Source organism: Colletotrichum siamense (assembly GCF_013390195.1).
Source record: "Colletotrichum siamense strain Cg363 chromosome Unknown KSG_Cg363_contig07, whole genome shotgun sequence".
Taxonomy (NCBI): Eukaryota; Fungi; Ascomycota; class Sordariomycetes; order Glomerellales; family Glomerellaceae; genus Colletotrichum; species Colletotrichum siamense.
In genome coordinates, this window is record NW_023501020.1 from 1087014 (window position 1) to 1099435 (window position 12422).

A 12422-nucleotide genomic window follows, 5' to 3' on the forward strand; every position below is an offset into this window, starting at 1 on the left:
GCTTGCCACCGCGCACATGCCAAGCCGACCGATCGGTGGGTGGATCCATTCAAGAGTCCACAACCAACACGCATCTGTTTATGTCGTCAGTGTGATAGCACGACCCAAAGTAATTGAAGCGACCGGGAAAAGGAAGGCAGAAGAACAATGGAAAACACGCGGAAAACAACAAAAATCAAGTCATTGTTGGCCATTACCTACTGAGTTTTGGCTGGTCACCATTGATGCGAACTTCAACCGCTTAAACAATCGCTTCGAAAAGCAGATAACTGGTATATGTCGGCGAACTCCGCGAATTCTCGCAGGGACTCCCGTAATAGCTTCCAGATATTGTCAGATTTATTGTGTTGAATTACAGTTACATCGTTTTAGTATGATCACATGTGGCCCAGAAGGGTCTTACCCTCTAACATTCCGTCGTAAACATGTAGCAATCCAACTGCAATTGTTATCGGCCTTTAAACGATGATGTGCTAATGTAGACATCAGTTTTCCGGATTATGCCCTTGTGGCTCGAATCGTCTCGATCGTCGTCCGTTTCAAGGTCTCTGGTGCCCGTTCTCCTCGCTGATGCATGGTATGTTCTATCGTGGTCACTGAGCGAGCCGAGTTTAATAGCCGGGCCAGCGCTGCCGAGAACGTTTTCACTCTATTGATGGGATCAGCGCAGGTTCAAAGCAAATTTCAGCATATAATGCGCATAAACAAACTTACCCCGCCTGACACTTTGTAATTGCCATCGTGAGATGAGCCATAGTAAAACTTGAACAGTTTTCGCAATGGCGGCAGAGAACATCCAATAATTCCCAACGCGCACTCGAGGTTGGAGGTAATACTGATAACGCCGAGGTGGTCTATACTACGGTCAGTCTCTGAATAGGGATTTGTTGATGAACAGCAACGTACATCCAATCTCCGTTGGGTACTTGGCGGTGTCGTAGTACTTGAGGTATGGCATTCTGATGACAGTCGCAATACTGGCAAACAGACCGAGACCGAGAATGGCGCAGACGGAGACCTTCTTCCTCTGGGACATTTGCAGTCCCGCAACGATGAAGAAAGGGATAATTGCACAAGTCCAGTCCGTGATCATCTGGATGGCAGAGACGATATAACTGACAGTCTGCAGGCTGATAACCTTCTGGCATGTTCCCCTGATAGAAGATGATTAATCAAATGTTTGCGCAACCTGTAGTAGTGCGGCGAAGAACTTACAACGCGGGGTTCCATGTTGCGGCAAGTGGAGTGCAGTTTGCGAAAACAAACACCAAAGCGAGAATCGCAACAATCACCATAACCGCCATGTTGATGCCCATAATGACTGTCACTCGCTTCCTTCTATCCAAGCGTACGCAAGTAAAGCCGATGGCGCATTTGATTATCGTTGACGAGATGAAGTAGAGAACTTCCCAGTATGTTTGATATTCGGAAGCGCGAATCAGGTAAAGCTGGGAAGGGATATCGGCATCGTGGGAGCCGACTCCATATCGTGAGGCGTACACCGCAAAGACGACCGCCGGTATGAAGGGTACCTATGGGGTCGTCCGTCAGTTCATTCGGTTGCGAGACATAGAAATGCTGTGAAACATAAGATCCGCAGTCTTGCGTTAATGTCGAAAACACTTACTGTTCCGATCACTGCTAGCCAGTCCTCGACACCCCATAGTCTTGTCGACGCCCCCGAGAGCCCAGCGCGGACGTAGATTCGAAGGCCGACCACAATCACACAAACGATCCCGAAAACGATGGCGATGAACTCGACGGCTGGCCCCAGGCCCTTCGGGGTCAAAGGCTCAAGCTGGTAGGCGATAGCCGAGATTTGCTCCCCTGTCGTAGTGGCAGCCATTTTGGCGGTTAACACTAAGCTTCTGCCAGTCCACTATCCCACCGGCGGCTTGTTGTCGGTTTCCTGTTCGAGGCCGGCAGATGGAGAGAAGTGCCTGCTCCTGCGTCGACTTCGGTTCCGGCGAGTTGGGAGAGAAGACATGCAAGATGAGCCACATCGGGGAATTGGTGGCATTATGAATAGCCGGAACGATCTGCCGCGTGGTCTATGGAGCACCAACAAACCACCAACGTTCCTGCGTCTGTGTCGCTCCTCATTGTGGGCTCGTTTCTTCTTTCGACCAAGGGGCTAGGACTTTTTCCAGTCCAACCCCACAGGCAGATGTTAGGAATATGACTAGATACATAAATATGATGCCCGGTTTCTGTGCCTTGAATGGATTCTCCATCCGAACGAGTGGAAGCCTAGAGTAGCCGCCTTCTGGTAGACACCAGCCCTGGAAGTGGAACGGCTGTCAGCTTTCGGCCAAGAACTCAACCGCATGGCAGATGCCATTCCCGTATTTGCCCCTTTCCGTCGAGTCAGCGCCTCCTCGCCTAGTGTAAAGAATGGCCACCGCGACGTGCTCGGACTGTGACGATAATCAAGGATTTGTCTTAATAACTCATTACTGCACGTGTGCAGGACCGGTTGAGGACCGGTTTCCCTGTCGTGATCTGCCATGTCCACGGCCAATTGGGACTGGCGGCCGCTGCAAAGCCACGCACATGCCGCAAATTGAGCAATCTGTTTCTACCCGATGTCAGGGCTTGTAACTTTGACAAGCCGCGGCCAGTCGGGACTGTCAAGTCAATCCCGCACAAGACTAGAGAATAGATGAATCTGGGTGTGCGATAGGCCATGTTGCCGAGTTCCCCATCGATCCCTGTCTGCAGGCCGAGGGGACATGACTCGACTGGCGGCTTGTCCACTGCGACGTCGGTAAATGATCCCAGTCGGCTGCCCTCGCCTGAGACGTTGACGTGAAGCTCGGGCAATGGTGCCATACTACCGGTTTTCGCTTCGATCTGCTCGTTTTCGGGAATAATATGATCAGAGTTCGAAGGCAGAAAACGTTGTGCTGGAATGGGATGAACTGCATCGGTGACAACCTGCGTTAAAGTCGTCGTGATCCCCGCCGCATAAAGACATTGAGTTGGCATAAACATAGCTCCCGTGGGCACGGTCGTTTTTAGTGCAGATCCAACACAAGGATTGGGCTCCAGAGCGGCTGGAAAATCCAGAACACTGAGAACAGACAACGGAGCAACCCAGCTGCGCGGACATCAAATTTCCTCGATGTCCGTTGCTGGATCGTTCACTGGCAATTTTGGCGAGGCATGGAACAGAACCCTGTCTGTTGCTGCCGTCTTCGGCCTAGAGGGCAACTGATATCTCCCAGAATCAGTCCAGACGGCACGTCCCCATCCTCCCGTTGCAGAATGTCTGTTGGCGCTTTGTGGGGGGGCGGGATGCATCAGGGGTCCTGTGAACTGGCCAGTCAGATGCTGGTCATATTTCATCAATTTCTGTCCATTTCCCACCGAAGTTCGTCAATGCCCCTCAGTCGAATATCTGTTTGCTCTTTTAAACACATCTCTTCCAAGTCGCGTGTTTGCGAAGCCTTCGCAAAGCGACTCGCCTTCGTTCTACCACGATGGTGGCTACTATTCTCCTAGGCGTGGGCCTCCTAGCCGTCTATCTTCTCGGTAGTGCTATCTACTCCATCACGCTCCACCCACTGGCCGATGTGCCGGGTCCCAAGATCTGTGCAATCACCCGCATCCCGTATTGGCTTGTCGCGCTCAGAGGTGATGATATCGAGTGGATGAAGAGTCTGCACGAGCAGTATGGACCTGTCGTTCGTTTCGGCCCTACTGATCTAAGCTACACGGCTGCACAGGCCTGGGATGATGTTCATGGACCCAAGGTGCAGGAGAAGGCTCAAGAATTCTCTGTGCAGCCCGTAAACGGTGAGTGGTCCATCACGCGTCAGCTACGATGACGGTGTCTCGTATGTCTGATCCAAATGCTGACGTTTTTCAGGCGTACCCAGTATTCTTACCACTAACACGGAGAACCACGCGCGAGTCCGTCGTCTGTTCTCGCCGGCCTTCTCAGAGCGTGCTCTGAGACAGCAAGAGCCTCTCTTCCGCAAATACGTGGACCTCTTCATGTACAAGATCTCTGAAATTGGCAAAGATGGAAAGGAACCGGTGGAAATGATGCAGCTGCTCAACTTTACAACTTTTGACGTCATGGCTGAGCTTTGTTTCGGACAGCCCCTTGGTCTGCTGGCGAAGAACGAGTTCAGTCCCTGGGTCAAGTCAATCTTCGAGTCGCTGAAGATGTTGCCGATCGTGTCCATCATCAACTACTACCCAATTCTGAATGCCATCTTCACCAAGTTCGAGCCGAAGTCCGTTACCGAGCAGCGAGTCACTCATTGCAGACACTCAGAGGAGCGCGTCAACCAGCGTCTCGAGAGCGGCTCCACCCAGCCTGATGTTTGGAACTTGGTTCTGGCCGCTAAGGAGGGCAAGGAGCTCACTATCAAGGAGATGCACTCAAATGCAGAGCTTTTCATGCTTGCTGGATCCGAAACTACTGGTAAGCTTTCAACGTCTTTGGAATGTTCAAGGGCTCGAGACTGATTCTGATAGCCACCCTACTGAGCGGATGCGTTTACACTCTTCTCGCCAACCCCGATAAGATGAAGACTCTCCTCGAAGAGATCCGCGGCAACTTCTCCACTCTGGACGACCTGACCTTCGAGCGTCTTGCAGACCTGAAATACCTGAACGCTGTTCTGAAAGAGTCTCTGCGCGTCTACCCTCCAGTCCCTATCGGCAGCCCTCGAGTAGTCATGCCCGGCGGTCAACAGATCATGGGCAAATGGGTACCCGAGGGAGTTCGCATCTCAGTTCATCACTGGTCCACATATCAGTCCGAAGCCAACTTTAGAAACGCCAAGACGTTTGCGCCTGAGAGATGGCTGAAGACGGACCCTGCTTATGCTGGAGATGTTCTGGATGCGCACAAGCCATTCGGGTTTGGCCCACGCGACTGTTTGGGACAGAACATGGCCATGCACGAGATGAGACTCATCTTGGCTACGTTGCTTTTCTCTTATGACCTCGAGCTCTGCGAGGAAAGCAAGGACTGGACTAACCAGAAGGCGTTTGCGTTATGGATCAAGAAGCCATTGATGGTTCACGCGACGCCTGTGGACACGCAGACCAGAATGAAGATTTGAGAGAGTGTGACAGTACCCTATTCATATGCAGATTACACATGTTGTAATAGCGATAGATCGAGGAGGACTACATTAGACATCACATAATTATAGAGTTCATCATCCAACCCGAGCAACCTTTTGACGGGGACAGAATAGTTCAATGTCGCTAGTGAATGATATCTAATTTTCTTTTCTAGCTAAGATGCCACTTGTCGCCAACTCTGAAGCCCTCTGGAAAGGGGTCCGTTGGGTGAAGTAGAACCTGTTTGAAGGCCGTGATCCAAGCACTTCCCTTGACCGCCGGCACAATAGCATCATACTCCCCAACCTTAGCTTCACTCCTGACTGTCCCAATGAACTCGGTTCCAATCACACTGCGATGAACAAACGATTCGCCCACGGCGAGCTGTCCTCGTTTATGTAGCACGGCAAGTCGCGCGCACGTACCCGTTCCACAGGGGCTGCGATCCAAGCGACCGGGCGAAACCACGACCGTGTTGACAGCCTCCTTATTGTTTCCCGAGCTAGTAAGAGGGTTGGTAAACTCAAAAACGGTGACCCCCCTAATCTCAGGATTTTCCGGGTGTATCGGGTCTGTCTGTGCCTGGATAGCTTTCTTGATGCGCTCGCCCACTTCAACAAGCTCACGTCCATTCTCTGATGCAATCTGAAGACCGACCGAGGCAGCGTCCACAAGCGCGTACCACATCCCTCCATACGCGATGTCGACCTTGACAGGCTTATCAAATCCAGGAACAGTAATGTCCAAATCCAAGGCATACACAAATGCCGGGACGTTTTGGAACTCAACGTACTTCGCCTTTCCGGCCTCGCATTCGGCTGTGACTGTGACCAAACCCGCAGCTGTATCCAGCTTCAGAGTAGTAACAGGCTCTTGCATTGGCACCATGCCCGTTTCGAGAAGAACGGTGCTTGTCGCGATGGTGTTCGCCACGGACATGGGCGGATACTCTTCATGTTCCATAATGATAAAGCCGGCGTCAGCTTCCGGGTTGCAGGGCGGAAGAACCAGGTTGGTGCACATGGACGATGAGCCACGGGGCTCGTTGAGGAGAAGGTTCCGAAGGTTGTCTCTCTTCTTCCAGAAATGCATCATCTTCTCGAACATATTTTTGCCGGGCGCATCGAGAACGCCGCCAACGACGACATCGCAGACTTCGCCGCCGCAGTGGGCTCCGACCACGTTGAATGTCCGGCCGAAGGTCATTTTGGAAACAATGATGTAAAAGGGAGCCGGTCGTCACTTTCACTCTCGAGTCGTGCGATGTTTAGGAGCAAACAGCAATCAATCGACTGACTTCATTGCCACCTCTTGGACTTTTACGTCGACTTACACGGAGATCCGTACTACCGAGGAGAGTCGGCTGGTGGGGCCCGACATCCGGAACCTAGATACCGATCCGACCGGAAGGGCATCCGGGCGGGGTAACCAACACGGTCGGAGACCAATCCGGGGCATTTAGCAAGCTCTAAATTCTCCACGAAGGATTGCCTGGGCAGAGCTTCGGCCCGGAATGATTGGAAACGGCCAGTTCGTTATCTAGAGGATCTATCTGACGCGTGGTTGATGGCTCAGAAAGGAAGGTTTCCGCCGATAGTGAAGTCTGCTTACATCAGATTGCGAAAATCGGCATCTTACCCCGCGAACATCTTTAAGGCCGAATGAGTTAATTGTCATCAAGGACACATTCAAGACCAATTAAACACAATTTTCCAACTGCAATTTCATCGATATCATGGGTGGGCTTCGAATTCTCAGCGACGCTGTCGTTCACGACATCTTGATCAACTCGCAAAAGGATGGCATCTTGCGTCTCCGAGATGCTCTTCTGAAATGCTTAGTCAACGTTTCCAAGGGCACAGAAAAGGACTATCAACCTCAGGCTGGCGTGGTCAACAGACCTGAAGGCCAAAAGTGCCTCTTCCGGCCTTTCTCTTCGTCAGACAGTTTCGGCACAAAGATCGTGGTCACGCCAGCGCCATCCTCGAAAGCAGCCGGAGCGCTGCACGGGATAGTCACTCTATGTGATCAAGATGGCTACCCGACCGGTATCATCAACGCCGAGGAACTCACCGGCTACCGCACTTCTCTTTCCGCTCTGATTCCCTACATTTGGAGACGATACACGGACAAGATTGTCGTTTTCGGCGCCGGAAAACAAGCACTCTGGCATCTGCGCTTGGCTCTCGCTCTGCGTGGCGACGAAGTCAAGTCCATCGTCGTCGTGAACCGTTCTGAGGAGCGTGCACGGCAGTTGATCAGCAGAATCAAGGACGAGAACCAGAGGCTGTGGAAGTCTTTGACAACCATCGACTACCTCGCTCCGTCTAGCCCCGATTACGAAGCCACCATCAAGGAACATCTATCCGTCGTGGACGCCATTTTCTGCACAGTTGGCACTACGAGCCCGCTGTTCCCTGCCGACTACATCACCAAGGGACGAAAGACAAATCGGTACCCCTTCATTTCAGCCGTGGGATCCTGGCAGCCCAACATGATTGAACTCGATCCAGAACTCCTTCTTTTCGCCGCCGGCAATGTTGGCGAAGGTTTCCAGCGAAGCAAGGAGTCGAAGGGTGCAGTTCTTACAGATGACCGTGAAGGTGCTCTGCATCATGCCGGAGAAGTCATCCAAAGCAAGCTACAGCCTGACAGCCTCGTGGAGGTGGGCGAGGTTGAACTTTCACGGCAAGCGGGAGACAACAAAGACCTGTTGAAATGGGTTGAGGAAGGTCTCGTGGTTTACAAGAACATTGGTGTTAGCACGACGGACCTTGCAATTGGCAACGCGCTACTGGCCATTGCAGAGGAAGCAGGAACCGGAATTATTGTACCTGAATTTTGATTCGCTTTGTTGTCAACAGTGATAGATCATTTGAGGTTCAGTAAGAAAAATAAACGCCGATAATATTTCAAACTTTCTAGTCCTCAGAACCAAGACCGCATTGATAGTCGTTTGACCCGTTCAAGCTCGATTGTCACCGTCGTCGTTGTCTGCCCGGCCTGTCCACTGTACCGGACTCAAGCACGCCCTCGCCGTCGGACATGTCCTCCCACATCACCCATCCCGTCAAGGGTCGAATCTTTGTCAAATTGGAGAACTGCCCCGGTTCATCCCCACGCATTTCGTGACCCACATGACCGAGGCGAGCGTCCCTAAGCCAAATACCATAAGAATTTTCATTTCGAAAGCCTCGAACGCCATAAGGTTCTTTATCCGAGTCATCGCCGAAGTTTCCACCCGAACTGCCACGGGCAGCCTGAATACCAATAGATCCTGCTGACATGGTGCAGTGCATTTTGTGAAGAATTCTTTTGTGAATTTTTATATAACTAGGGATATATAAGAGGTCCCCCTTACTCTAACTACCCCTTATATATCTAACTACCTTTATTAACTATTACTCTATTAAGTTATAGTACTACTTTAAGTTCTACTAATAAACTCTCTTATTTTAGATAGTTTAATTAGTTTACTTCGTAATACTAATTATTAGTTATCTTATTATTTTTAAATACTTTAGTAATATTTTTAAATTTATTAAATATTTTAAAAAAAGATAGATTATTATAGCTATATTAATAGAGGATAATATATATTAATAAGTAATAGAAAAATAATACTTCTTTAAATTTATTATAATTCTAAAGAAAAAAGTATTTATTTTAAAACTTATAGATATTATCCTCTTTTTCTCTAATAAACTAAGTAAAGCTATTACTACTCTTAAAATAGTAGTTATAGAGGTAGTAAATATAGTATTATTTTAGTATTTTAGTATAATAAGTTATAGTAGTATAAAGAGGGAGATATTTACTCTTTATAATTAAAGCGATTTATACTCTTTTTATATACCCCTATAAGTAGCTATAGAGGTTTCTCTAGCTTAGGCTATCCTAGCCCTCGATTATTCCCCGTGAGAGTTATATAGTAGTTAATAAGGTGTGCCTCTAGGCGGCAAACTGCGGAAGAAAAGTTAGAAGGGAAGAAAGACATGGTGTAGTGACTCACTCTTCTGATGCTTCTGATGGTGACACCAACTGAAGCGGCTCCAGCCGCAAAATCAGCCATCAAAAGATTCATTCGCGGAATGCCATCGATAATGTGAGGCACCCAGTTGCCAGATGCACCCTGCGAAGTCTGGCCCGACGTCTTCCAGAAGGAAAAGACACCAAGCCATCCAGAGATGTGGTCACCCCCACTGAATCCGGCGTGGAATGTGACCATCCTATTCCAGAATGCCTCGACTTGCGGGTGACTGCTGGGCACCTCGAATGACATGACCATGTGTTCAAGGATAGGCTTCAGTAACGTCGCAAATTGCTTTGGCTCGTCCCCAAAATCTTCAATCTTGTCAAGACGCCTCAGGATGTCCCTGTAGTCCGTGGCCTCTCCGAGCAGGGTCACTGATGGTATGCCGCACGACAATTGTGCCTCGTAGGAGAAATAGTCTCGCATTGATCCCATGAACAGAATCGATGCAACGACGCGGTCGTTGTCAGACGTGGTCGTGAACGACGGCATGATCCAGTCATGCAATTCGTCATCCTTGACGTTTGAGGAGATCATTTCCGAGAAGCATTCTGCAAGGTCACCAAAGTCGATCGAGGTCGATTCAGCCCATATTTCAAGCTTCTTCTGCCCCTCATGCTCGACGAAGAAAGACCTGAGACGTTCAGAATTGGCATTGATGTAATGGCTCAGTTGCGTCAAGATGGCGAACCAAATATCTTCCGGTCGGATGTGGAGGTTGTGATGGTCGCTGTAGGCATGGTAGGCGGTCCACAAGAACCCATTTTGCGATGGGGTGGTGTGTGTCTTGCGTAGATACTCAGACGAAAAAGAGGATTGGATGATGTTTCTTCTTGTCAAGGGTCCCAGTGGGACCTGTTGAGCACTTTCGGGGCGCCAGTCGTAAGCTTCATCATTGTCTCTCGGGCAAGCTTTTCGGAGGACGTCATCAGGGGTGGTGGCTCTGGGTTTGGACCAGGTCCTAGCAGGATGGTCGGTAATTTGAATGGTGATGGGCATGTTGATGCTTCAGCTTGGTTGCACGGAAGTGACTGAAAGATGAGAATCGAGGACTACTTGAATCTTTCCTACTGACAAGAGGTTTTTAACATCGATCGGATGGACGTCTCTCGTGCCCGAACGGAGTATGTCAACCATCACGTCCGCATGCGGAACCATTTGGTTTGGATATACTTTAGGCAAGTACATATGACAATGCCTTCAGACTCGAGATATTTTGGTTTCGGTTTCACAGGTATGTCAATTGTTGTCTGTAGGTGCAAGGATTGGCTTTGTTCTGCAGATTTGTTTGTGCTACTAGAAACCCATGTCTCTGCAAACATACCATCATAAAGATGTTCCATCGTTTTCCTCTCCTAACTCCAGTCTGAGTGCACGAATAGGTGCATAACTCAAGTCTGGTACCTCAATGAAAACCTTTCCAGGGCTATTTTTGTTCTGACCGCCTGGACAGCTGGAACTCGCCCTCAATCCTTGCCTCCACAGAATCGTTTTCGGCCGATGGATCCTTCACATCAACAAGAAATAACTTTGGCCCGTACGCTTGGTGCTGAGAGACCTTAACGTCAAATTTGCTGCAAAGCTTGAGTTCACTCGGTGGATGTGAGGATAGCGAATCTTTCCCTGGCCGCATCGTCGAGTTGGTCATTTTTCGCACCTCATCTGCTGTCCACCGCTTTGCGTCTAACCTCACTATCCCCGCAACCTCTTTGATGCTCTTATCCATGGGCATAATGACGACGCGGTTGATCATCCACTCTGGAGATCCCACAAAAGATGGATCGGTCGCGGAGCCGTCTTGCCGCGAAAGGTATTGAAACTGCAGCAACAACGCCAATTTCGGGTCTGCCGAGGTTCCCTCAAGCAGAAGAATGGCAGGATAACTAAGGCCGTACGACTCTTTGATCCGTTCCTCAAATGGAACAATGGATGACCTGATCTTGAAGTCGTCAATCTTCGGATAGACTTCCACAACCCGGTATCCCTTAGGAACACTCCTCACAATGCACCCGCGCTCGAACCCAGATCCTAGGCGATATCGATGCTGTCCAGCCATAAATCGGATGAATGCGGAAGACAACGCTCCATCCAGCCACACCGTCTTCGGAACGGTCACAAGCAGCTTTGATGCTCTGGAATAATTCATCTCCAATGTGCCAGAAGTTTCGCCCCAGAGATACAACGCGATGCAGTCGAGCGGCTCACTCTTGCGTCGGCATTGCAGTGGTGCCAAAAAGAATTCTGTTCCTGCTCGTGTCCAACCATTCGACGGGCGCTGCTTCAACAGCGGTGTTGTGATTGTTATACCATTATGATCGAGATGTAGCCTGCTTTCGACACCAGGCATCCAAAAGGGGATGACGTCGCCGGATTTCTCGAAGGAATCTGGGCCAGGTGCGAGAAGTGGTTCTCTGAGACTTCGTGAGGAAATCGACTTGCGCAGCGGATCCTCCAGGTCGGATATGGATCCCCAAACGAATATGGATGGGTCGTCAATTTGTCTGATGACGGCCTCTTGTAACCTCTGGAACGCCCTGTCGCCTTCTCCGTAAATGAGGGGCATGTTGACCCCAAAGATACCCAGAAGGGAGTACGCCGTATCCTCGATTCTTGTCGTCTGCCTCCTGGAAGCCCAACTCATTCGTTGCGCCACACTCGCCGTATGCAAGGGGCGATTATTCAAGTAATCGCTCTCAATCGTCGTTGCGCTCGTTATGACCGCACCCAGCTCCGCTCGAGTGGCGATAAGTCGCCATCTCCCCCCGGAATAGAATTCAACGCGTCTAGGGGCAAGCAGTTCCTGCAACGTCCATCCGCGCGTGAACCATCGGCTGCCACGTATCCGCTCATCGTCCTTCTCACTGCAACTTGCAGAATGTGCGTGCCAGCCAACGTCCGCAAGGTGCACAAAGCAGACCTCGGCGAGCTGATACCATTTGAACATCGAGTTGATCGCTTCCGAGAGCTCTGCGCTACTACTCTTGTTGATACAGCAAGTGTCAATCCAGATCCAGGCGAATCCACGGCTGCGCGCCAGGTCACACGCGCCTTTAACCTTAGCCCATCCCGCACCGGTTGAGGGGCGGCCTCCTCCCTGGAGGTCGTCGAAGAGAACTTCTTCGGCGCCCCATGTATGCGACAAGATTGCGTACTTGGGGATGTTGTCAACGAACTCTGCTAGTTCGAAGCTGCGGGTATCTAGAAGACGCATAGTGATGGCCAGTCTTTGCGATAATATGAGCACGGCGAGTGATTGTAGCTGAATGAGGTAATTATGTAGCAGGATGTCATCTTGCTTAACCAA

General features: G+C 50.2%; 6 protein-coding genes across 6 annotated transcripts; 2 read left to right on the forward strand and 4 right to left on the reverse strand.

Moving 5' to 3' along the window:
• Positions 1-644: 644 nt before the first annotated feature.
• Positions 645-1846, reverse strand: CGCS363_v010621 (uncharacterized protein; the record flags this gene model as incomplete). Its single annotated transcript, XM_036642470.1, has 5 exons — positions 645-647; positions 715-854; positions 907-1154; positions 1216-1532; positions 1628-1846. 5 exons carry the CDS (start codon positions 1844-1846, stop codon positions 645-647), a joined length of 927 nt encoding a protein of 308 aa, XP_036491421.1.
• A 1636-nt stretch (positions 1847-3482) lies between these two features.
• Positions 3483-5081, forward strand: FUM2-0 (Cytochrome P450 monooxygenase FUM2; the record flags this gene model as incomplete). Its single annotated transcript, XM_036642471.1, has 3 exons — positions 3483-3798; positions 3872-4435; positions 4489-5081. The coding sequence occupies 3 exons, from the start codon at positions 3483-3485 to the stop codon at positions 5079-5081; spliced, it is 1473 nt and encodes a 490-aa protein (XP_036491420.1).
• Positions 5082-5256: 175 nt separating this feature from the next.
• On the reverse strand, positions 5257-6291 carry CGCS363_v010623 (4-hydroxyproline 2-epimerase 1; the record flags this gene model as incomplete). The annotated part of the gene is made up of 1 exon (XM_036642472.1): positions 5257-6291. One exon carries the CDS (start codon positions 6289-6291, stop codon positions 5257-5259), a length of 1035 nt encoding a protein of 344 aa, XP_036491419.1.
• Positions 6292-6820: 529 nt separating this feature from the next.
• CGCS363_v010624 (Uncharacterized protein) lies at positions 6821-7930 on the forward strand (the record flags this gene model as incomplete). Its single annotated transcript, XM_036642473.1, has 1 exon — positions 6821-7930. One exon carries the CDS (start codon positions 6821-6823, stop codon positions 7928-7930), a length of 1110 nt encoding a protein of 369 aa, XP_036491931.1.
• A 1106-nt stretch (positions 7931-9036) lies between these two features.
• Positions 9037-10117, reverse strand: MIMI_L662 (Uncharacterized protein; the record flags this gene model as incomplete). The annotated part of the gene is made up of 2 exons (XM_036642474.1): positions 9037-9048; positions 9098-10117. 2 exons carry the CDS (start codon positions 10115-10117, stop codon positions 9037-9039), a joined length of 1032 nt encoding a protein of 343 aa, XP_036491633.1.
• A 427-nt stretch (positions 10118-10544) lies between these two features.
• Positions 10545-12329, reverse strand: HET-E1-5 (Vegetative incompatibility protein HET-E-1; the record flags this gene model as incomplete). The annotated part of the gene is made up of 1 exon (XM_036642475.1): positions 10545-12329. One exon carries the CDS (start codon positions 12327-12329, stop codon positions 10545-10547), a length of 1785 nt encoding a protein of 594 aa, XP_036491418.1.
• Positions 12330-12422: the final 93 nt, after the last annotated feature.